Below are 25,294 nucleotides of genomic sequence, written 5' to 3'. Positions count from 1 at the left end.
TATGTATTGGCCTGACAGGACTTGAGACCAGTAAGCTTCTTAAAAATCTCAATTCCATACCTATGAAATGAGAGGAGACTGTCAGACTACGTCAAACAAATGGTTAGGGTCAAACACACAAATACCCAAGAAAGATCCTGAGGAAACCATTCTGTCTGAAGAAAGGAAGTGCTAGGTTCTACAGAAGCATGGCTTCTGAAAGGAAAGGCTTTGTTCCCTACATAAAAACTCCATGTGTAGGGGCGCCTGGGTGGCTCAGTGGGTTAAAGCCTCTGCCTTCAGCTCAGGTCATGATCTTGGGGTCCTGAGTGTCCTGGCTTCGAGCCACGCTTCAGGCTCTCTGCTCAGCAGGAAGCCTGTTTCCCTTCCTCTCACCCTCTGCCTGCCTCTCTGCCTACTTGTACTCTCTCTCTCAAATAAATAAATTAAATCTTTAAAAAAAAAAAAAAAAAACTCCGTGTGTAAAAACACAAATGGCGCACACATGATTTCCATGTAACTACTCAAGAAAGAAATTTAAAAGTGGACATGAAGCTAAACCATCTCCTGGCAAAACAAAACTCAATTTAAGGCCATGTCATCAAATATTAAATTTACCGATCTTCTCAATCTGTGAGAAAAATCCTAAGTGTCCTTCCCGGGACAGTCCGGCTGGCTAGACAGCAATTCACTTCTGGATCCTGACTGGGCTCTGGTCTATGGAATCGGTGAAAACACTTCAGCCATCCATAAATACTGCCTGAATGATAATAGAGAGTGTTCCCCCCACGGAGCAAATGTAGTTGCTTGTGAACATGTGTAAAAAAATCTCCAAGGCCAAGGAACCAGCCCCATCATCCAAAATGCTCCGACGGCCCTCATTGTATCCGAAAAGATTTTTATAAAAAGCCAGTGTGAGGGGCGCCTGGCTGGTTCCGCCCATGAAGCACACGACTCGACCTCCAGGTTGTGCGTTCAAGCTCCCAGTTGAGCACAGAACTTACTTTAAAAATACGAATAAAAAAAGTCTGAATAAAAGTTTAAAAAAAAAAATGGAAAGTCAATGTTAAAGAGACCGTGGTTGTCCAGTCAGACAGAAGCTTCACGTTTTACTGAAGCCGGGTGACCGCCCAGGGGCTTGGTCAGGGACTGTGGGGCGGAGCACTGGGTGTGAAGATTGGGTTGGGAGGAGACAGAAAGCTCCTTCAGGCTTTCCCTCCTCCAAGAAGGAGGCAACCACCTAACAACGTGGCAACCGTTTGGAGGCCGCCACCACCAGGTGACAAAGCTCTGGGGTATTCCCCGAGCGCCCTCGTGAAGCAGACAGGGAGGCCTTCCATTTCAGCGCCGGGAACAGCTTCTGGCATTTTCCACCTTGCCTGCCACTGGCGCGCGCCTGACTTTAAGAGATTTAACAAAAAGAGTTATAGCCCCCCGACTTCCTGGAGTTTTAATTAAACTTGGCTTGCACTTCTGAACAACCCTCAAGTTTTTATTTTGTTCTGTAGGCCCACGAATGCTTTTAAAGGAGAGCTGCTGTGAAGGGGGGCGGGGGGTTCTCTGCAGCTGCGGGTGAGCATTCTGCCAAGAGCCCAAGAGCCGCACAGGAAGAAGGCTCCCGTGTTAAAAATTTCCAACCAGGAGATTTACAAAACAGCAGGGGAGAATGGATGCAGGAGAGGAAGACGTGTGCATGTGAAAGATTCTGCCAAAAGCTCCCTTTTTTTTTGTTGTGAAGTCCCAGGGGCCTCGGGAGGCTGGTCATGCTTCAGCGACCCTAGCTCCCTCCCCTTCTACCCCCATTCTGAAGCCACTGCCTTTCGGGTATAAGGCAGAAGCACTTCTTAGCAGCTCCTTTCTCTCACCCCCAGCTCCCCAGGCCTTCCCCCCACCCCCACCCCCGCCCCTCCACTCCCCAAACAACAGTCAGTTCTGCCACAACTGGATAATGGAAAGAAGCTTGGGGGGGAGGGGGTACAACCATTTCCCCTGGACTAAATGAAGTCCCAGACTAAAGCAGCTCTCCGGAGAAGGAAATGACAATCGTTTGCACAAATGAACTTTTTCAGTTTAGTTTCTATCCTATTAGCAGTAGCAAGATAACGACTGTCAACAGTCAAAGCTCAAAGATGAGCTGTGTGAGAGCACTTAGGGTAGGAAAATCTGGCTCTGCCCTTACAGAAAAGCTAATTTGGGTGGAGCAGGCCGCCTGAGAGGATTCGGAGATTTGGCTTTCAACTTCTGTACCAAGTGATGGGCATCTGGGCCTTCCACAGCAAGAACAAAATGGAGGCTGCCATCTCTTACCCCCAATTCCAGTGACCAGACAGGCAGTGAGGAGTAATGGTTTCATGACCCGTCCACCATGGTCTGGGCTGCCCTCACGCCCACGGTGGCCAGAGAGTACAAAGGAGTCATTGACTCATCTCCCCTCCAGAACTCCGGGGTGAAGACCTTAGAGGTTCTGACCCAGCAGCGTCCTGGGAGTGTGTGTGTCAGCGTGCATTCCAGGGAACCAACTTTCCTTGTGCGGAACTCTCAGGTGAATGGCCCCCAAGTAACACAACAACACCCGCAGGAACACAGGTAAAACACACAGCCCTCTGGGGATCAGCATGCACACAGCCCAGCCACCTGCCAGCCCTTCCAGATGAAGGTACAGTGACAAAGGGCTGTCAGACGATCGGCCAGGAGGCTCTCTGAAGTCCTCGGTCATGAAACGAAGGTGAAATCCTACTCCTTCATCACCCCCGACTCCCAAAGGCAGAAAAGCCAATGAACTATCCTCCCACAGTTTCCACAGCTTGGCTGAAACCACTCAACCAGAAAACACTAGAACCAGCACAGTCCATTCCCAGGGCACTGGGAGCACCGTCTACATTTCACCAGGAAACCCGATGCGAAGCCCAGAGTTGTACCTGGACTGATTCACGAGTGACACCCCTGCTGGGGGCCGCAGACCACTAGGGCACCCCCTGCCAGGGCACCCCCTGCCGTGTTCAGCCAGCCAGTTTGGATTCGGGTGCTCCTGTCCCAGCTACTGGAGTCCCCAGCCCTTCTGCTTCCCCTCAAGCTCAGCTCCGAGCCACAGCTGGGAGGAAAACCTCTACACTGGGTGCCTGCTAGTGACCGGCTAGCCTGAGATTTTTCTGGATGGGTGGAGGACGCCGAGGTCAGGAGGACGGCCCGCCAGGAAGCTCAGGCTCTCTCTGGACACATCTGTTGTGTGCAGGGCGGTGAGCTCACCCTCGCTCTCCTGCCACAGGCAGAGAACAACTTAACTCACGGTTGGCCAGGCAACATCTGTGTCAGTGGAAGCCCTGCAGGAGCCACGCCCGGGTGCAGGGGGAAGAGCAGGCCTGTGTGCGATGTGGAGGGCATACATACTAAATACCTCCCCTTTGCTCAAGGAGGCAGGTGCATCCCATTTTACAGGGGAGAACACTGAGGCTGGCTTTAAGTTGAGGCCCGGTGGTTTTCTGTGGCGCTCAGCTAGTAAGCGGCAGGGCGGACCTTCAGTGGTCCACCCTGATCTGGAGCTGGCAAGCGAATGAGGTCCCCAGGGGTCACAAGGTGAGGACATTCACTTGAACTTATAGACACGAACACACACACATACATGCACGCGCATTCACAATCACTTGGACAGGTATTCAACAGAACTGCTAAGAATAGAAAGAAAAATGCCATACTTTCAAAACAAAGTAGAGCAAAAACACTCTGTTGCCTCAGGATGGCTTCCCTAAAAGTGGAGGGGGTTAAGAGCAAGGATTCCATAAGCTTTCTGGAAATATATCACAAGCGCCCCAGCCCCAGGAGAAAACCAGGCGGGGCCCATGACGGTTCCCACCAGCGGAACCGAGCACTGCTGACTGCTGGTTCCTTACCAGGCCCTACAACCCCCGCTGTCTGCCCCCCACCCCGGGGGGAGGGGATGCTGAGCTCACTGAGGCTACTTCCCTTTTCACTGTTACTGTTCCAGGGGTGTGTGTGTGTGTGTGTGTGTGTGTGAGAGAGAGAGAGAGAGAGAAATGAAGACAGTTAAAACTCTAAACTGGTTATTTGTATTTGCTCTCCACTGAAGCTTACTGTCAGAGTTAAAATGTACTTGTCCAGGGGCGCCTGGGTGGCTCAGTGGGTTAATCCACTGCCTTCGGCTCAGGTCATGATCCTGGGATCATGATCCTGGGATCGAGTCCTGCATCGGGCTCTCTGCTCAGCGGGGAGCCTGCTTCCTCCTCTCTCTCTCTCTCTCTGCCTGCCTCTCTGCCTACTTGTGATCTCTCTCTGTCAAATAAATAAATAAATTCTTTTAAAAAAAGTGTACTTTTCCATCCTCTCTCCTCAAGAGTTCATTAGGGGCACCTGGGTGGCTCAGCTGTTAAGGGTCTACCTTCAGCTCAGGTCATGATCCCAGGGTCCTGGGATCCAGCCCCGGACTGCATCAGGCTCTCCGCTCAGTGGGCAGCCTGCTTCCCCCCACCCCAACTTCCCCTGCTTGTGTTCCCTCTCTGGCTGTCTCTCTGTCACAATATAAATAAATCTTTAAAAAAAAAAAAAAATGCTCTTTAAAAGGGGAGGCCATACAAGGACCCTCCCAAACTGCTTAATCAGCATACAGACCACATGGGAATTCATCAGACCCACATGTCCTTGCGCCCCAGGGGATCCATAGGGCAAAACGCAGAGACGTATAGGAATTAAGAAGGGCCTGTGTGGCGGTGCCTTGAGGTCCAAAGCTGAGCAGTACTGACCTTTAATTTAGAGACCCTGAGCCTCGTGCCATCCTTTTTATGAATATGCGAGAGCTCTTTGGGACATTTCCAGCTGGGAGGAAGGAAGCACTATTATTCATCACCGCTGGCTGCAGAGACCTGACAGGCTCTGCTTTGCAAACCTAAGCAGACTGGGCACCGCCTCCACCCTCCTGCTTTCATGAAGCAGGACTTCTGGAGAGACCCATGAGCTGAGAAGAGGGCTAGGAATAAATCAGGGGCAGCTGGGACAAGGCTACGCTAGCCTGTGAAAGATCACGTATGCGTGTCTAGTGGCCAAACACATGCTTGCCCGGCCCAAAAGGGCCAAGACACACAGCCACGACTAGACCAAGTCCCTGCAGAAAGGGGCTGGCATCTGCTGAGGGACCCTGGGGAACAACCCCGAACTGACTGGACAGGGAGATGTCCGGTGGGTCTTCCTACAGCCAAGAAGTAGCCTTAACTTATGTATCTATAGGGAGAAATGAGGGCAATTCCCAAACCATTACCCCTTGGCAAAATCAATTCCCAAACCATTACCGCTTGGCAAAATCCCACGGAGCAGAATCCAGAAGGTTACTGGAGACCCTGAAGTCCCAGCTGCCAACCCTGGACCTACCTGGGGCTGGGAGGCGGAGGAAGCCTTTAAAATTCAGTTGCAATTACCCTAAATAAGGGACTAAAAACAAAAGAAGGCAAATCTAAGCTTGGGGTAGGGATCTCGAGAGACAAGAAATTCCCTGGCCCCCCCCCCCCCGTCCCAAAGAAGGTCAGCCCCACAGCACCCACTGGCGCTGCGGCTGTTCAAGACCAGGGCTGGGCTGGATCCGGCCAACAGGACGAGGCCAACCGACTGGTCCGGTTCCTTAGCCTTGTGCTTCTGAAGGGCGGTCGAGGTGCCAACTATTTTAAAGCTCCAACACACTAATTCTGTAAACAATAATGGCGCAGCCTGCACACTGCAACACTGGAATGGATTCCTCAACTTGGCCTCATCACTTATGCAGCTGATGAAACAAACACTGACAGCTTTTTTGCATTTGTAAAGGCCCCACAGCAGCTGTGGTGATCCCACCATAGAGCAATGAATTAAGCCTGAAACCCAGCTGGGTCTGAACAGAAGCCCTTTTTGCACAATACAGCAAGACTATCATTGTTAACCTAGGCATTATTGGGAAATATTCTGCATTACATTAGAGGGCAGTTCTAACTCAATTCTTAAAATTAGCTCTAATAAGCAATTTTTAGGAGGAGGGATGTGGCATTTGCTTTTGAAATGGCACAAGGAGGTGGATAGGTTCTAGGTACAACACACAGAGGCAGCTGGGCAGAACAGGACACAGATTTCCAGTTAAACAATGCAAAGATGAAAAAAGTAGCTCCTTCTTAGATATTCTCTCTCTCTCACACACACACACACACAGACACACACACACACAGACACACACACACTCCCTCACTCACATCTACCTTTTAAACTGAGGTCGGTATCTAACCTTGCCAATTCTTGGTTGGTTGGCCACCACAGAGGGGGAAAAAAAAAACGCCAAAAGTAGCCATCTCCTGGGGCTTCCCATTGGGTAAGCCAAAGCAATGACCTGAGCACAAGAGTCAATGTGGGACAGAGAGGTGGACCAGAAAATAACAGTGTGAAAAAACATGATTAGCATCATGAGTCAGAAACATCTGTGACACCAAACTTCAGCGCTATGTAATAAATAAGATTCCAAATGCTGACAGACACGCTGGTCTTCAGCTTCCAGTTTTCACCAGGAACCTTGAGATAAGGCACAGACATCCATACCATGATGTCCACTCCTCCAGAGTGAAGACAGGCCCTCTGCACCTCCAGACAGTCTGGAACACCCTCGGGCCACATGACATTTTCAGACACCCCCCCCCACCGTTCCACCTCTGTTCTCTTGCCTCCCAATTTCTCTGAACGCTTAAAAGTAAGCAAAAAGTTCCTAATTCAAAGAAGAGACCCAGATCATCTCAACAATTTCACACCAACTCGGGGAAAAAAAATAAATCTGGTACAAATCAAAAACATAAAAGAAAACATGGCACCATCCCTCTTCCTTAAAACAACTCTCATTTCTTAAAAGGAGTTCATTATGAAAAACCTCGGAAGTGCTTTTTTGTTTAGGCAAAGCAGGCCTGGAAGGACCAGGAAAATCAGGGAGAATTTCTGGTAGACAATGGTTCTATGCCCTCAAGGTGTCCTGCCCAAAAACCACTCACATAACCATGAGAACTTTCTGGACTCTGAAGGTAAAGCCTGGGCAACAGTCCTCCTAGTCCTTCTGCATGCCCCCAGAGAGAACCCAGGGTTTTTACTCTACCCTCCCCCCCAAACTCTATGTGTATCTGAGAGACCAAGTACCACAGCCAGAAACACCTGAGCATTCACAAAACGCAAACTTTGTGAAGTTCCACCGTTTTTCTCACACCAAAGTGGAGCACACGTGGGTCCAGCCGAAACTTCTGTGAACACTGTTTACAGTGTGCCAAGGGGCCAGGGAAAAGTGAGGCCACTCTTGGCCCCCCTACACACACAGTGAGGACTGGAACTCAGGGAGCGAGGAGGGGGAGAACCCCAGTCCCCAAAGGCAAGCCCAGAGCCCCAGAAGGGGAGAGGCCACCGCGGCGCTCGGCTGAACGGAGCACACACAGTGGTTCAGGGACCCAAGCTGAGAGACTTGCTTAGCAGGTTAACTCAAGAGCAGTAAATAAACCTGGTCACGAATGGGTTGGATGTTCCAGGTTTTCTAACTGGAGATGTTCCAAGCGAATCTCACCCCACGCACCCACACACACAAACACTTGCACACAAATGTGCATGGCAGCACCATTCACAACAGCCAAAGGAGGAAAGGTAACCCAAACAGGCTGATGGACGGATTAGCAAAATGTGGTATGCCCATACGGCGAAGTACTGTGTGGTCACAGAAAGGAACCTGAGGGCTGGTCCAGGCTAACACCACGCAAGAACCTTGAAAATGTTACACTAAGTGAAAGAAGCCAGTCACAAAAGGCCACAGATTGTAGGATTCCATGTATACGCAATGTCCAGAGAGACAGAAAGTGGATCAGTGGCTACCAGAGACCACAGAAACTGGGATGAAATGTGGGGTCACGGTCAGTGGGTATGGAGTTTCTCTGCAGGGGGGGAGAGGGGTTTGACCGAAATGTCCTGAAATGGATCGTGATGATGCCTGCACAACTGAATATATTAAAAAAATCACTGAATTGCTGGGCACCTGGGTGGCTCAGTGGGTTAAAGCCTCTGCCTTCGGCTCAGGTCATGGTCTCAGGGTCCTGGGATCAAGCCCCGCATGGGGCTCTCTGCTCAGCAGGGAGCCTGCTTCCCCCTCTCTCTCTCTGCCTGCCTCTCTACCTTAAATAAATAAATAAAATCTTTAAAAAAAAAATCACTGAATTGTTAAGGGGGGAAAAAAATCACATCCACATCCAAAATCACTCAGGGAAAAGACTGAGATGCTTAAAATGCCTTCCGTCTTGAGCTACCACTGAAACGCCAGAAGAAAAATAGTTGACGAACTGCCAAACGAACTGGAATAAGTTGGAGATGTAGGAGAGTTTTAAAAAAAGAAAGGCTAAAATGGGCTGACACTCTTGCTAAAAAGATACAGCAGCAAAGGACAACAACGTGTGCGAGAATATACAAAATGCTGCAGTTAAACTTAAAAGTGCAATGAGGGGCACCATGGATCTCCCCCCAAAAATAAAACCTGTAACTTCAGGCTTCCTAGTCGCCACCCCCTCACCCTGGAGCTTTGCTGTGGGTTTTAATTAAGAGCATGGGAGTCTGCCGTTTAGGTGCATTTACTCAATGTCAGGGCCTATCCAGACAAAGCCTTTCAATTACTTTTTAAAAAGCCATCTTTGGATTTGTTTTTTTGTGGGGTTTTTTTTAAGATTTTATTTACTTATTTGACAGAGAAAGAGATCACAAGTAGACAGAGAGGCAGGCAGAGAAGATGGGGGAAGCAGGCTCCCTGCTGAGCAGAGAGTCCCATGCGGGGCTGGATCCCAGGACCCTGAGATCATGACCGGGAGCCGGAGCCAAGAAGGCAGAGGCTTTAACCCACTGAACCACCAGGAGCCCCTGGATTTGTAAATTGGGTAGGAAGCAGAGAGGAGGGGGCTCTGGAAGTATATTAGGTATCTTTCCATGATCTTTCCACACCCGCAGGGAGGATTATCTGCTGTGGATGGGGGCGGGGGGAAGCAATGAGCCACCATCCCAGGTCTTCCCCAGCTCCTATACAATGTCTGCCCCCAAGGAATAATCACTTGTACCTGGGGGCATAGTGGTTCTGTGCTTTACTGAGATGACCACAACGTACAAAGAGAGTAAAAGGACTCCGCTTACAACACGGTACCACTGAGGTCTTCATTCGTGTTAGACAACTGTAAGCAAATAACGTTGGGCCTGAAAATCTTTATTAGCAAGTCAAAGATGATGGCCCTCCTTGGTAAACTGACTGTTCTTTATGTTCTTTATAATCATCATTATTTACACTCCCAAAAGGCTTTGCCTGCTGCTCCAACAAATTCTGGAAAGAAATAACGTGACAACTTCAGCAAGCCTCCTAGAAGAAGGAAAGTGAAAAAAAAGCAGTTTGGAGAGAAAACCGTGGATCATTCTGGGCCATGTCAGCGCTGGGGCTGGGATGGCGTCACTGAATTCGAGCGCGGAGCAGAATCCGGAGAGAGCAAAGAAGACCGCCTCCGAGCTTCAGATGTTCCCCAAAGTCAGATGGGCGCTCCCTGCCTCCCAGGGCTTTCCAGCTTACCAGGGCCAAGAGAGAGAACCCGTTTTAACAGCATCATTAGAGTTCTGACTTAGCACAAGGACAAAACAGTGTGTTTCTCACCTAGACAAGAACGCGGTTGTAACATGAAGCTTTGCAAGTCCGTATCTGCAGCAGGAGTTTCTGCAGGACTAACTGATGGTATGAAGACGGGGGTTTGGGGGGACGGGGGGGGGGGGGCGGCCAGTGGATTGAAACAAGTAATCTCCAACCTCTTCAATCGGGAGACTTGGCCCGTGGCTCCCATATGCCCAGAGCCCAGACTCTGGAACAATCAGGCGAGCCAAATGTGTTCCCTATTTAAAGGAGGTTTCCTTTCACTCTGTCAGCCACCTTTCAGATTCCAGCTAAGTTTAAACCACAATGGTTTGGAATCCTAACAGTAGTTTTGATGATTACGATACAGAATGAGTATTTGAAAACATTTTTAAAGACACAGGACGCTGAATCATGCACGAACATCTCCCAGTCACTACCGCCCGCCCCCCGACAAAGAAGTTCATTATTAAATCCAGAACCTTCCCTGGCACCCCTGCACTGTGGGTAAAAAAGTGATAAACCATCCTGGCATTTACACAGAAACCTGATCTCTGCCACTCAAGGATGTTACCACCGCTGGGGATTACTTTCATGCATCTTTAAAATTCTTGCAGATTAAGAGTTCTGTCAGGGTGTCAATACCAATATTACTTAACAGAACTCGCCTTTAATTAAAAGTTTTATCTCCAGTTTCCAACGCTAAAGCAAAAAGCTACTCGGCCCGAACACTGCTGGGTCGAGAAGGACAAGAAATTGCTCCCCGTGTGTTTTCCTGTGGTTGTCACTTTTCACAGCTAGGAAGTGAACTTCTTTCAGATCAAAGCAAAAATTATTTGCTCCCAGGAAGACTGCTCATTATGGCCTTAAGTCCTTTTTTGGAATGAGGGTGCGGTATATGTAAGTCAATACATAAAATAAACACACCTCCCAAAAAAGGGGGAACCAACTAGGAGTCCAACCAAAAAGGCTGCAGGGTTGGCAATGTTAAAACCGAGCTAAAATCAGGCTCAAGGAGACCACCAAACCCCTCCAGCCCCGTTCCTAAATAAAGGCCCAGGAATGGCTCTGCAGGGGGCCCCACCCAACATTTCAGGCTTTTCAAACTGCTGAGAAACCAAGTCTACTATTCATTTGGCACCTTTCAAGGGCAGCTGGCCTTTGCCACTTGGAATCATCCAGATGAAAAGGAGTCACGTGGCAAGTGCAGGGGACCAAGTTTTGTGGTGTCGTGGCCAATGCAACTCCAGCAAGACACCACAACCAAAGCCCATGAAACCCAAGCAGGGCCAATTTCACCGGGACTCCAGGCCGTGGCTCCTTATGCAAGGCCTTCCACTCCCGTTGGCTCTTTTATCCTCCAACATCAAGACATTATTACGAGCCAAAAATAGAACACATGGAGCTTTCATGCTCTGGGTGGCCCGAGAATGGAAAAGGGGGCAATTTGGGTAAAACCAATAAACATTCAAGTCCTACCACATCTCTAAAGGGACATCTTGACTACAGAATTAAAAAGGAAGGAAAAGAGGCTTATCCAAAGTACTCTCTTATACACCAAAAAGTAATGCTTCTTAGCAGTGCTGTGTTATCACCTCGTCCTCATATGCCAGGGTGGGAGTTTCAGGGGATTGGGGGGGGGGTGGGATCCAGCATCTGAACAATCCAGAAGTGTGGCCAGTGTAGAGAGCAGCCTGCATTTTCCCCTTAAATTAGGAAGAAAAAGTGAGTCTTGGTGAGAAGGAAAGTGCTGAGCACCTGCATTATTTTCACTTTTTTTTTTTTTTAAAGATTTATTATATTTGAGATAGAGAAATCGAGTACATGCGGGGGAACAGGGGCAGCGGGGGAGAGAGAATCCCAAGCAGACCCCTGAGCGCAGAGCCCCCACATGGAGCTGGATCCCAGGACCCTGAGATCACGAACTGAGCCAAAACTAAGCATCAGACGCTGACCTGACTAAGCCACCTAGGCGCCCCTTATTTTCATTTCTACCTTCTTCCTCAGACACCCAGACATGCTATATAATCAGCAAAGAAGATAACCCAGAAACACTATATTCCCTCTTCAACCTTGAGGTCAGACACAGAAGGACAGCCACAAAGACCGTGGACTTAGAAGAATAACAGAATCTAGGTAACAGTTTATAAAGCACATCCCCATGGACTTCTGCCTCCTCCAAAATGACCTTGACAGTAAAGGTGTAATTCTCCCCCATTTCACAGATGGAGAAACAGAGACTTGGGTCAAGTGATCTATCCAAGGCCATCTGCTCTTTTCCCATTGTTTTGCAGTCCTGCTGTCAACCCAACTACAAATTTTTTGAGGAAAAGGATGATAACCTTTTCCCTAACACCTAACCCGGGCCAGAGCACGGCAACCAGAATGTGTCAGCTGTATGTAACTGAACGGTCTGCCAAGCTTGGCCCCAAAGGGGCCTCTGTCACCATGCAACACCCACCTCCAAACAAGGCTGAGATTCCACATCCTCTTTTTTTTTTTTTTAAGATTTTATTTATTTTTTTGACAGAGATCACAAGTAGGTAGAAAAGCAGGCAGAGAGAGAGGGGGAAGCAGGCCCCCACCAAGCAGAGAGCCCAACTTGAGGCTCGATTCCAGGACCCTGAGATCATGATCTGAGCTGAAAGCAGAGGCTTAACCCATGGAGCCCCCCAGTCACCCCAGATTCCACGTCCTCTTGATGCATGTCAACCCTCACAATAAAGCATTTCATAAACAGGAAACACGTAACCATCCCAGCACACATACCAGTTCACCCTTTAGACTACCGTCCTTCTAAAACAGGGCGCTGGGTTCTTAGAGCAATTTTGTTTTACAAAGTGATGTCACCTTCTGATTTATCTCATCCGGTTGGAATGCCCTGAGGAGGACCAGGAAAGAAAACAGAAACTTAAATAAAACCCAACTTCTTCACTACTTGTTACAAAGGCCTGTAGCAGCGTTAAAAGCCAACAAAGGAACAAAGCCGACGGCTTCATATGCAGTACCTAAAGGACTACAGGTGAGCACAGCCTTTCTCCAAGAGAGAACAACGTGGTCACAAGGTTCTCAGTGTAAACAGGGGGCACTGCTGGGGCGCCTGGGTGGCTCCATGGGTCCGGCGCCCAACTCTTGATGGTGGCTCAGGTTTTGATCTCAGGGTCATGAGTTCAAGCCCTGCACTGGGCTCTGTGCTGGGCGTGCAGCCTACTGAAACAAACAGCACAACAAACAAACAAACAAACACAGGCACTGCTAAGCCGGTAACTCCACTCTGAGGAATCTGGAGTGAAGAGAAAACATGCAGATGAAGTCTACTGGGTACATCATTTTACACAACAGGCCGCAAACCAAAAAGGCCATCAAGAACGGGCAGGTCGGGTAAACTGTGCAGAGATCAACCGATGCCCCGCAGCCATGAAAAATAGTTGTGCACTGTCGTATTTTGATTGAGATAAGATATAAATGCAAAGAGCACAGAACAGAACATCACTTGGGGAGCATGCGCCCAGACACGTCAAACCACACACACACACACACATACACCCCTCCACAAGTGCAGGAATGCCCGGTGTGCAACTGTAAGGGTTCTTAACACTTGCAGTCCTCCGATTTGAAGGATTTCTTATGAAGCAAAAAAGCTGTTTTCAAAAGGGGACAAAGTGGGGGTGCCTGGGGGGGGGCTCAGTCCTTAAACATCTGCCTTCGGCTCAGGTCATGATCCTGGAGTCCTGGGATCCAGGCCTGCATTGGGGGGTCCCCGCTCAGTGGGAAGCCTGCTTCTTCCTCTCCCCCTGCTTGTGCCCGCACGTGCACTCACTCCTGCACTCCTTCTCTGCCTGTCAAATAGATATGTCAAATAAATAAAATCTTAAAAAAAAAAATTGGACAAATGCTATTGGCATATAGGTACGGGCTTACATGTGGATTTTGTTTTCCCGTGAAAATGAAATCCGTGACTGCAGCTCTCAATGGGTAAGACAGAATCCACCTGGAAGGAGGCAGGATCTCTGAGAAATGTGTGCAAAAACACGAACAGAAAGCCTTCTGCTCCATCGGGGGCTGGATTTCGTGCCCTGGCTGTGTCACTGACCAAATGCGTGACCTCAGGCAGGTCGCTCAATGGCACCAGACACCTCTGTTTTCTCAGCTAGGAGATTTTCTGCTTAGTTATGCTTATCTCTTTCTGCTAGACCCATACCAATTCCCTCCCACAACTAGCTAGTATCAGACATACTCCAAAAGCTTCACCTCAACAAATATTTCCTCAGCTGCCAACTGACATTAGACTTGGCCCCTCCTCTTGGAGGGTTAATAGGGTCAGACACAGACAAACATGAATTCCAGTGTCCAGATGTAGGTGTTGAGGAGTCAGGCCGACAAAGAAAAGGGGCTTAGTCCTGCCTGACTGGAGGAAGGGGCTGGCAGGCTGTCCAGCAAGGCCTCAGAAGGGCCAGGCGGGCTCCTCGGGCAACCCACATGAGAAACCAGAAAGTGCAAAGGTCAAGGGGCCAAGTGAGTTCTGATAAACAAATGACAGGACAGGCTGGGGCGGGGAGGGGGGGGGCAAAAAGGTCTTATGGTGTGCTGAGGACACACTGGGTTCAGATTTATCCTTAAAGCCACGGGGAGCCAATGAAGGATCATGATCAGATTTTCAATTTCAAGGATTATTGCTCCAAGATCCGGTTTAAACATCTGGGTGAAACTTCTTTGTGCAGGGATTCGGGGTCACACTCATCCCTACCTTGGTCAAACCTGCCTCCGGTCCACCACCCAGACGTGCCCAGGAGTCAGGTGCAGGATGAAACAGTGCTTCAACAACAGGAGTGGGGCTTGGAAGAGAGGACTTGGAAATGGACGTCTTCTACGGCTGCTTATTTGGTTTCTTAATAGGCAAAGTAGAGAATTCATTTGACTCATTTATTTCTGAGTTGGGCAGGAAGGCTGCCGCCAGGCCAGATGTGTCCAGGTTGGTGATTTCCAACAGTGTAATGATACCTTGACCATTTGTGCAGGCGTATGCAATTTACAAAGTGCTTTCACATCAAAAATTTCATCGGCTCTCCCGGTAACCAGCCCAGGAGGAGCACGGAACCAGTTTTCCAGATGAGGAAGCAACTCAGTGGGGTTCGGTGGCCTGCAGTAACATAGGACCCAACCTTGAACTCAGCTCTTATTCCCAATCCTGTCCCTTACCACAGAGGTGCCCTATCTATTCACAGCGAGCCTCTGAATGAAATCTGGGGAACGCATTACGGAACCCCACGTCCTAGAAGGAAGGCATATAAGCGAAGAACCAAACACTCCAGGTTTTAATCACATCTATGCCCGACCTCTGCCTCACAGAATGGGCATCCATTCAGTTGCCCTCCTTCTGCAAACCTATGGAAGAAATTAATGCAAGAAACACATGCTCAGTCTTAATCCCTGCTCATTTCCTCCGGGCACCTGTTTCGGCCCCCACAGGCACCAAGCACTTTAACAGCTGGCAGCAACAAGAACCAAGAGATAACCATTGCAGATCAAGCCAAAACCAAAATTGTGCTTAGGAAATAACAAGGGAAAAAACCACCCGAATTTTTAAAAAAGTGGAAAAAAGAAACCAAGGCACCAAAAGGTCTCCCACACTCTCCTGGATCATTCATTCACAGCGAATCAGAGGGTCTCCTGATGGAAGACAGACAGACAGACAGACACACACACACACACACACCCCCCACCCCTCTCACTTCCACCCCCCCCCCCAAATAAGAGTACTGGAAAAGACCTCCTGCTTCCACGGGACAAAACAGGTGTGTGAGGGGAGAAGAGCTGTATTGGGAGGAAAAAGGGGGCAAAGCTATGGCTATTGTGTTAACCTTCTAGGATTCCGGGTAACTAAACCCTGCTGGTGATGACTTTTCAAGGCACACTGGCCTTCCTCTTCATGGGTGGTGGAGCTTGACAGACTTACAAAATTAGAACTTAACATCCAATTTAGGCCTCTCAGGCAGCACCAGCCCTCAAAAACAGCTCTCAAGAACTTCCATCAGTAGGGTTCCCCGTTCTAACCCCCTCATACGTTCTATGAATATATGAGTAATTATGCATACTGTTCCCATTACTCATGTGGCTTCATTAGCATATATGGGCAGCCTCTGTTTACCACAAGGCCTGGACCCTGGTGAGGACCAAGGGCAAATGATTTCCCCAGCGCCCCACAGCCCCCGAAGCAGCGAAGTCAGGGGCAACAATACAAGAGAGAAAAAAAAAAAGTATCCAGTCGATCTGTCACGCCCCTGCGACGAAAGCAGGTTCTTGGAAGCCTGGAGAAGCTTACGCGCCAGCTGGGCCTCAGGTACCACCGAGAGGACAGTGGGGGACACGTACAAAAACACAGCACAAACCAGCCAGTCCCAAGGGGTCCTGGGATCTCAGCTCTTTTTCCAATGAGAACTCAAGGAGACAGCCAGCTGGGGATGAGGGGGTAGCTCCACCAACTGGTGTTGAAAAAAACAACAAACACAAACACGCACTTGAGACCGATGTACTCCTTCTGTTCCAGGGTGCTGATGAACTGCCTGAACTTCCCCAACTTTCTCAGGCATAAAACCCCTCCAGAGCCTGCCCAGAGCCCCAGGTATGGCCTTTCCTCCCTCTCTGTGGGGCTTCAGTGATCATTCATTTTACGTCCCTTTCATCTGGATGGAAAAGGAGAAAAGAGATACGTAGCGTTTAACTCTCTGGCCAGCGTCTCTCTGCCTTGGTTTTCTCTTCTGTAAAATGGACTCAAAAGCCTCTTTTTCAGGTGTGAGCTCACTTGGAAACAGATGTGGGCGGCGACTTCCGAACTGACTGGGCCTGGTCTTCATGATGCTTTCAGGAGAAGTGGGTGTTGTGTGGCCCAACTACGATGTTTTCTACCATCCAAGCTCTTCTGGCACATTTCTTCCAACTTCAAAGAGAACTCCAGGAGAGAAAGGCAGCGTTTTCACAAGATTAGCAAAATCTGTTGCAAAAACATTGTGGAAGTGGAAAGAAAGCCAGACAGACACCCGAGAGGCTCAGGTTGGACCTGACCTGTGGGACAGGATCTACATCCGTAAAACACAGACCCTTTCTGACCCCAGACGTCCTCAGAGAACAAGAGATACAAGCCACGCGCAAGCAGAGATGGGAACAGCAAGTGCCGGAAGCAGGCAGGTTTCCCTGACCAGGAGCCAGACCACACCACCATTGCCTAGAAGGTTTAGCTCTGCTATTAGTGACTGTACTCTGGACTGGCAATCAGTGAAAACCCCCTTATTAAAAAGGGTGAGGCTGGGGCACCTGGGTGTCTGTCTTCTGCTCAGGTCATGATCCCGAGGTCCTGGGATGCAGCCCCCTACATCGGGCTCCCTGCTCGGTGAGGAGTCTGCCTTTTTTTAAAAAAAAAATTTTTTAAGATTTCATTTATTTATTGGGGGCGCCTGGGTGGCTCAGTGGGTTAAGCTGCTGCCTTCGGCTCAAGTCATGATCTCAGGGTCCTGGGATCGAGTCCCGCATCGGGCTCTCTGCTCAGCGGGGAGCCTGCTTCCTCATCTCTCTCTCTCTCTGCCTACTTGTGATCTCTCTCTCTGTCAAATAAATAAATAAATCTTTAAAAAAAAAAAAGATTTTATTTATTTACTGGACACAGAGAGAGACATCACAAGTAGGCAGAGAGGCAGACAGAGAGAAAGAGGGAAGCAGGCTCTCCGCTGAGCAGAAAGACCGATGTGGGGCTTGATCCCAGGATCCTGAGATCATGACCTGAGCCGAAGACAGAGGCTTTAACCCACTGAGCCTCCGGGCACCCCCAAAATTTTTAAAAATAAATAAAAGGCATGAGGCTGGCATAAGGAATAGTGTTAACTGAAGGCCTAAGAAAGATTTTAAAAGGAGAAGAAAAATCTCACTCAAGATGGTCTGCAAGAAAAGCACAGGAATTAACAGTGATACCAAAGTCATCGGAGCTCCCTCCTAGAATGAAGGAAGCCTCATGAGGATGAGGCAGGCAGGGAAAAGGCTTTAGGGGCACAAAAGGAACCAGGAAAAGGGGAGACTGGTGGCCAGCTGGAGACATAACTGAGATCTTGGGGGTGGGGAGTGGAAGGAGGGAGGTAGTAGTATCAGAGGTTACCTCCTGGAGATGGAAAAACAAGGAAAGATAAATTGATTCAAACTAAGAAACTGAGATTCAATTGGTGTCCTTGCCATTAACAGGTAGGTTTAAGGATCTGAAAGGGAACAAGTCTTCGGCAGTATCTCCTAGGTGAGACACAGTAATTAAGGTTGCCGGATTACAAGATACAAGCTTCTGAACTCCATATAAACTAGTGCAAAATCCCTAATCTTTCTGCCCCCTGCCATCCAGGGATTGACACAACTGTGTTTTGCCTCCACAGGACCCATCTAAACGAAATCACCCGCGCTACCTGGCAAGAACTAATAGAGAGTCAGGCGGCTTTCATACCTGGGGATTAAGACTAAATACAATGTAAAGGTTCTAATCAGAGGTGATAGGGGCTAGAAGCTGGTTAGCTCCTGTAAAGCCTGTCGGTAGGAGAAACCTTAAAATCCATATAGATTTTGACATTCTAACTTAAACACCTAAATGTACTTTTAATAAAAGATGGCCTGAGAATTCCAGTGTTCCACGTTATGCTTTTTTGGTGTGTTTGTTGGGAAGAGAGTTTGGGTGTAAATGAAGTTCAGTTCCCAAAAGGGAATCACTTGCCATACCCATGTACGTTCCCGATCCTTGAGATTTTCCCCGAGTATTTTAAATGGCAGGCCCTTGTCTAATTTAATGTCCCGTTTTGTTTTGTTTTTTTAGTAATTCACATTTATTAAGTGTTCCCAAAACAGTCAACTTAGAAGTTTTCACAACTCTCAAAAAAAAAAAAAAAAAAGGAAAGAAAGAAAAAGAAACCAACTCTCTTTCCACACTTGTTCAAAGGTTTACATAATATTTAACTGTAATTGCAATAATAAGTCTAACTGGAATAACCAGATTTGGAAACAAACAATTGACACTTGGCAAACCTTCTGTGGGTGGGAGCCAAAGGGGACAGAGGCACACACACCCCAGGGCTACTCACTCACCAGGACCGTCCTGCTGGGGGGTATGACAGCCAGGATGTTCTGCAGCCAACAGAGCAAGTAGGTTGGATAGGGAGAAGGCGGTTAGAACAGCGGTTATGTAATCCCAGGGGAGCCTTACAGACAGACCACTAACAGGACCGAACAAGGAACAGGCGTACCTGGCTGGCTCTGTCCCTGGAGCATGCAACTTCTGGATCTCCAGGTTCCGAGTTCGAGTCCTCCCTTGGGTGTATAAATTACTTAAAAATAAATTCTTGGGGCACCTGGGCGGCACAGTGGATTAAACATCTGACTCTTTGTTTCAGCTCAGGTCATGATCTCAGGGTCATAAATTCTGATTTCAGCAGGGTTGTCTGCTTAAGATTCTCACTTCCTCTCCCTGTGCCCCCATCAGCTCGCTGGCTCACGCTCTCAAAAAAATAAAATCTTTAGGGATGCCTGGGTGGCTCAGTGGGTTGAGCCGCTGCCTTTGGCTCAGGTCATGATCCCGGGGTCCTGGGATCAAGTCCTGCATCAGGCTCCTTGCTCAGCAGGGAGCCTGCCTCTCTCTCCGCCTCTGCCTGCCTCTCTGCCTGCCTCTCTGCCTGCTTGCGTGCTTTCTCTCTCTTTCTGACAAATAAATAAATAAAATCTTTTAAAAAAATAAAATCTTTAAAACATAAAATACATCCTTTTTTCTTTTTTTTTTTTTAAAGACTTTTTATTTATTTCTTTATTTGACAGAGATCACAAGCAGGCAGAGAGGCAGACAGAGAGCAGGGGTGCGGGGAGGGGGGAGCAGGCTCCCCGCCAAGCAGAGAGCCCAATGCGGGGCTCAATCCCAGGACCCCGAGATCATGACCCGAGCCTAAGGCAGAGACCTAACCCACTGAGCTACCCAGACGCCCCCAAATACATTCTTTTTAAAAAGGAATAACGCAACAAAAGGTCCAAAAAAGAAACCTCTTATGCTGCAAAACTTTTTAACCGTTTTAGATAAAAATGTCAGGAACCTGGGTCCTAAGAACATCACGATCAAGGACAATCCTTAAAAATACTCCAGCTTGGCCTTTACCAAGTGTTTTAACGTACAAAGCTTCATATGACTTGTCTGTGTCATCTTTGAATAGTTCCATTTTAAACATAACAGACACCTGCTAGATACTCCAACAAAAGATTTTCTTTCTGAACGGGAGAAGCTTAAATAACCTTTGGAGCAGAGGTATATATTAACACTGGAGTTATTTCCAAGGCAGTTGGAAGGGAGTCAACAGCCCCCAGCTCAGCAACCAGAACAGACTGGGATGACCTACTTTGAGAAAAGACACAGCCATTATATCATCTGAATACCAATTAATTCCAGGTGGCTCTGCAGGCCAATGGAAGACACACAGGTCAGGTATTTGTCTACAAGGAAGGGATCATCGCACAAGTAACAGTAACTCGAACTATTCTGGGCCGTAACTTCTTTTTCCTTTTAAATTTATAGGACAGACTTCGGACGCTTGATGTTCTTCCTTCCATAATCTCTCCATACAGTAACAGCCCATCAAGCGCCCCTGCGGTATACACTTAGGCAACAAAGAATGAAGTTCTCCAGAACTAGGAAACAAAGAACATGGCAGAAAGAAGGCCATGCAAACAGCGAAGGAAAGGAAAAACACAGCAATTAAATGACATGTACGGGGTTGCTTTTTTTTCCCCTCAGAACTGTGAAATAACCCAACAGTGTAAAACTGGGAGGGTGGAGATGGGGAGCTCATAAATCCTGCCACTGTATTTTGGTGTACTTCCTTTTCTTTAAAATTTTATGTAATTTAATTATAGTAAATCCTGCTTTTGAACCTTGTAAAGTCAACTTTTCCCAGCTCTGCTGAATCACACTGCAACTTCTACATCAGAAAATCAGATACTTAAAGCATGACGGGCTAGTGGTACAAATTCTGCCTGAGCTGTCCTAGAAATCAAACCGGTAATTTGTTTTGGTGCTCGCCACATGATCTTTGTGTGGCCCAAAAAAAAAAAAAAAAAAAAAAAAATTAATTTCCAACTCAAAAGTGCTGTAAAGCCTCAAAGATCAAACCGTTCTGAAGCCCAGATACCATCCTCGTGATTCTCCCCAGGAATAACCCATTCAGTGGAGTAACGGAAATGGCAGAAAACATCCATGGAGCAAAGACATGCGACTGTTTTTGTTGTCCAAGTGGATTGGGGCTTTGAAAGCAAATGTTTTCAGTGAATCAAGGTATTACGGGGTGAGTCGTGCCCAGCACAATTAAGATGGAATTACATTACAATTTGTGTTTCTCAAGGTTGCCACTTAATACGAAATATAACCGTCATTTCTCCCAAAGCCTGCCATCAACAATCGCGCCCCCAAACGCTGCTTGGCGGAGGCAATAAACTGAGTGGCAAGGCGGCAGCAGCTGGGGCTACCTGAGGCCAACTGGAGGAAGTATGTCGCCTTCCACCAGCTCGAGGGCTAACACCCCTTGACACAGAGGATACTGTTTTACATCTCTCCCGCACAGGATCCTTCCAGGTACAAGTGAAGGGCAAAGGCAGGTGTTACCTTTTCCATTCTACAGAAGACTCTGAACAGACTGCAAGCCTCCTGTCCTACCGCCCGGAACTACGAAGCCCAGGGCACCCTAGTTGTCCACGTGCGCTTCCAAGAACACCTATCAATGATGAAGTTTTCCCTGGTCCACCCCCAGCCCCCGCCCCGAAAGATAAAGCACAGACCCCGCACAGCCAAGAAGCTCCAACCCCTCCCACGGTGTTACAGGGCTCCCAGAAAGAGCAACAGTTGCTGCTGAACAGGACCGCCCAGAAAGGCATCCCCCCACACCCCCCAAAGGCACCCCAAACAAGACTTCGAGTGACAAGCTGGCCAAATCCACAACACGGTCCTCCTACAAAGCAAAGCCTTCCCTGCATAAAGTTTCCTTGCTTTCTCAAAAGCACTGCTGAGCGATCCCAGCGACCACCGTAGTCATGCCACACCGTCAGCAGACCTGGAAACAGAAGAGGCGAGACACATTTCTGCAGAAAGGAGGCGTCTCCTCCTTGCTCCCCACCCCCTAAATGGAACCGGAGCTAGGTCGGCAGCCCTCCATGGGGGACCAAAGGCTCCCAAGCGCTCACCTGCGGGGAAGCGCAGCGTTTCGGGGCGGAAGGCGGAGGCCGATCGCATCCTCCTCGGCCTCTACCTCCTCCCCAGCCGCAGCCCAGCTCCGCCGCGGCCCCCGCCTCCGCTCGCTTCCCTCCTCCCCCGGCCGCCCCGCCGCCTGGAACCTCCCGCCCGACTTTTGACGTCACGGAGGAGGAGGAGGAGGAGGAGGTTCCACCCGGGCCCGTCCCTTTGTGACGTCACAATGACAACAGAACGCGGCCCGGAGCGTCCGGGAACCCGGAGCCGCGGGAGGGGGGACGGAGGGAGGAGGGGGAGGCCGGCGCGAGGCGGGGGGAGAACGGGGGGGCGGGGAGGGGGCGCGCTGACGTCTCGCCGGCTTAACCTGTTGCTCTCGAGACTGCACTGGAGCCGGCGGGCAGGGCCGCGGGGAGCCGTCCGGGCCGCCGCCGCCATGCTCCGCCGTGCGCTCGGCGGGGGGCGCCCGCTGCAGCTGTGCGCCGCCCCCAACCCGGCACGCCCCCGCCCCCCCCCCCGACCGCGCGCCGCGCCGCGCCGCCCCCTCCCCTCCCTACCCCGGGACCCAGCAGGCCGCGCCGCCCCCGCGCCCCACCCACCCGCCCGCGGGCCGGCCCGCGCCGAGCCCCGAGCCCCGAGCCCCGAGCCCCGAGCCCGAGCCCGAGCCCGAGCCCGAGCCTCGGCAGCCCGGAGCCCGGCGCCGGAGCCCACAGCCCGCCCCCTACAGGCCACGCGCGCGCGCCCGCCCAGCCCCGGCCCAGCCCGCCGCGACCCCCGCACGCCCTCCACTCCGCTGCCGGCTAGAGCACGTCGGGAACACCGGCTCGGCTCCGCGCCGCTCCCCCGGCGTCAACTCGTGCTCAGCCTCCCGCGGCCGCCGCCGGCCACGGGCTCGCGGCCGGACGCCCGGACTCGACACAATCCACTGACTGCCAGCAACAAAAAAAAATCCCACCCCACACCGCTCTCCAAGTTAGCGAGGTCTGGGATGGGGATCGGGGGGAGGGGTGGGGGCGACGGAGGCGGTTCTTGTCCAAGTTCTACCCCATTTGCTTTGTGGCTGCACCCGGATCGGACGTGCCCCGGGAAGGCGTCCACGCTCCAAGGCAAGGTTGTCTCCATGCAGTTTCTACAGCCCGAGTTTAAACTAGTCCTTTGCATTCTACCCAGCCCTCTGCAATGCGGATGTATTTTAATTCTTAAATTCTTTAGAGAACAGCTTTTTTAAGTTGAGCTTGATTATTTAACCTTGCATTTCTTTCATAGTTGAAGTTTACGTGCCTAGATTAGAATCAGCCCTCTAAAAGAGGCATTCGGCTTTTTCATTAAATGTATTTTTTTTAACAAAAACCACTGCCCCGAAGGTCATCTACCATTACACACATCACGCTGCTCAAAAAGGGAAAATATTAACACCAATTTGTCGACTCGAGTTAAATAAAACTTTCTTACAACGTTGCATTATTCCTAGTGTATGTTCATTTGGGCTTTTAAAAAAAAATGGGCTCTTTGATTTAAAGCATGCAGCTAATCACCGATCACTCGAGTGCATATTTGGTTAATCCTCCGTCCCCCTCTACCCTCCCTCCCCCCAAACTTAAAAAAAAAAAAAAAAAGCCATACACAAAACAAAAACACTCCCCATGCCAATCAAAACGTAGCTGTACTATGCACAAAACAAATTTAACTATTCCAAGCCATTTAAATCTCTGAATAATCGCCCAATTTCAGAAGCCCAGTTAACAGGGAGAATTTATTTGTAGTCACTTACACATGCATTCACGTACCTACTTAGAAACATTAGGTATATTGTATGTCTTTTTCCCCTAAAACTGGAAACCATGAATTTTTAAACAAAACCAGTCCCATTATTAAAGTCAATCCCAACAAATGCATTCGCTGTAACATGATTCCCAACTGGTTTACGTTGCGAACCAAATAAGCCAAACGACCATATACATTAAATTTGATGTGCCAGTTCAAGGAACAAGATCGCCATAATCGGACCCTCGATTGCAACTTAAAGGGCTTCCAACACACACGCGTTACACGATTTTCCAAATAACATTAATAATAATAACACAAGCTCATTTGCATGCAAAGTGCAATATGGGGCCAAATCCGCCCGAGAATGCAGTTTAGTTACATTACCGCAGCCCCCCAACCCCCTCCCCAAGCACCACCAAAATCCCTAGCCTTTCATCTAAAACTAGATTATGGTTGTGTCATTCGAGGTCAATTTATTCACTTGAGGTATCGCTACACCAAGCTGTTTTTTCATCCAAACTAGGCAGACACGACTTTGCCTGAAAAGCCCTCTTTCAGAAAAGAAAGAAACAGCCTTATCGGACGCTGTGTTTAAAAACCCTTCAGCAGCAGAATTATCTATAAACTTGACATTCACAGCCATTGCTTAAAACTGCAAGTCAAAGGATGTGTTGTTAAGAGCACTTACGTATTTCTTCTGAATGATATTCCTCTTGGGTCTTTCCTTGCTCATTCTGAGATCCAAATGCTGATTGCAAAAGGGGACAATTGCTTCATGAATTTAAAGCCGTCAGAAATTTGCAAAAAAATATCCTGGTGGTTTTTATTGTTGTTGGTGGAGGTTGATCTTGTAATCCGACTTTTCTTCCTCTTCCCCCAAAGCCCGATTCGCCTTGAAATAAATCCGAAATTGGGAAGGAAAAAAAAAAAAAAAGAGCCAAAGACGAACGAAGCAAACAAAAAAAAATTCACTTTAGTAAAACACTCATAATGGAAAATTTCCCCCGAAACACACACACACACAAAAAAAAAACCGACGCCCTTCACTCCCCCCCTTTTTCCTCCAAAAACTACATCAGCGAAACGTGAAGGTCCTTAGTGTCTGATCTGTAGTTACATCTTGGAAAAGAAAAGGGAAAGATAAATAAAAAATGTTGGAAGTCACGTTTGTGCTGCAGCAGCAGTGCGAGCAGAAGAGTCAACTCCAGCGGCGGCGGCGGCGGCGGCAGCACCACAGCGAGGGCTCGCCGAGTCTCTTTTTTCCAAGCCCCCTAACCAATGAGAGAGAGGCTATCCAGCCCAACTTTAAATGGACTCTGCTTTTATACAAGTTAGGGCTCCTCGGGTAATTCCCCGACGGACGCTAGCCGAAAACTCCCACAGCTGAGCCGCCAGGCGCCCGCCTACTCCGGCGCCGACCGACCCCGGCCCAGTCCAGAGGACCCCCGCAGCCCACTCGACTAGAGACCCGAGAAGCTTCGACGAACCCTTCCCGGGCAAACCCTCAGCCATCGCTCCCACGCCGAGCCCAGGAGTGGAATTGAGAGAGGCTCCCTAGCCCAATGCATGGCACGCTCGGTCGCTCCACCTCACCCCCGTCCCCAGCTTGCCGCTCACCCCACAACCGCCACACGCCAGCCCCCGCCACTGCCCTCGAGTCTACCTGCAGCCGGGCT

General features: G+C 49.4%; 1 protein-coding gene across 1 annotated transcript in view; it reads right to left on the bottom strand.

The window, feature by feature from the left end:
- JARID2 (jumonji and AT-rich interaction domain containing 2) overlaps positions 1-24,926 on the bottom strand; it is a 259,997-nt gene extending 235,071 nt beyond the window's left edge. The window contains exon 1 of the mRNA XM_044259295.1: positions 24,307-24,926. Within this exon, the coding sequence (XP_044115230.1) occupies positions 24,307-24,351 (45 nt within the window). The 5' untranslated portion in view covers positions 24,352-24,926. The remainder of the gene's footprint in view (positions 1-24,306) is intronic.
- Between the last annotated feature and the right edge of the window lie 368 nt (positions 24,927-25,294).

The sequence above is a fragment of the Neovison vison genome, chromosome 1 (genome assembly GCF_020171115.1).
Source record: "Neovison vison isolate M4711 chromosome 1, ASM_NN_V1, whole genome shotgun sequence".
In the NCBI taxonomy this organism is placed as follows: Eukaryota; Metazoa; Chordata; class Mammalia; order Carnivora; family Mustelidae; genus Neogale; species Neogale vison.
The sequence above is the reverse complement of the archived record's forward strand: the minus strand, read 5'-3'. Positions and strand labels throughout refer to the sequence as shown.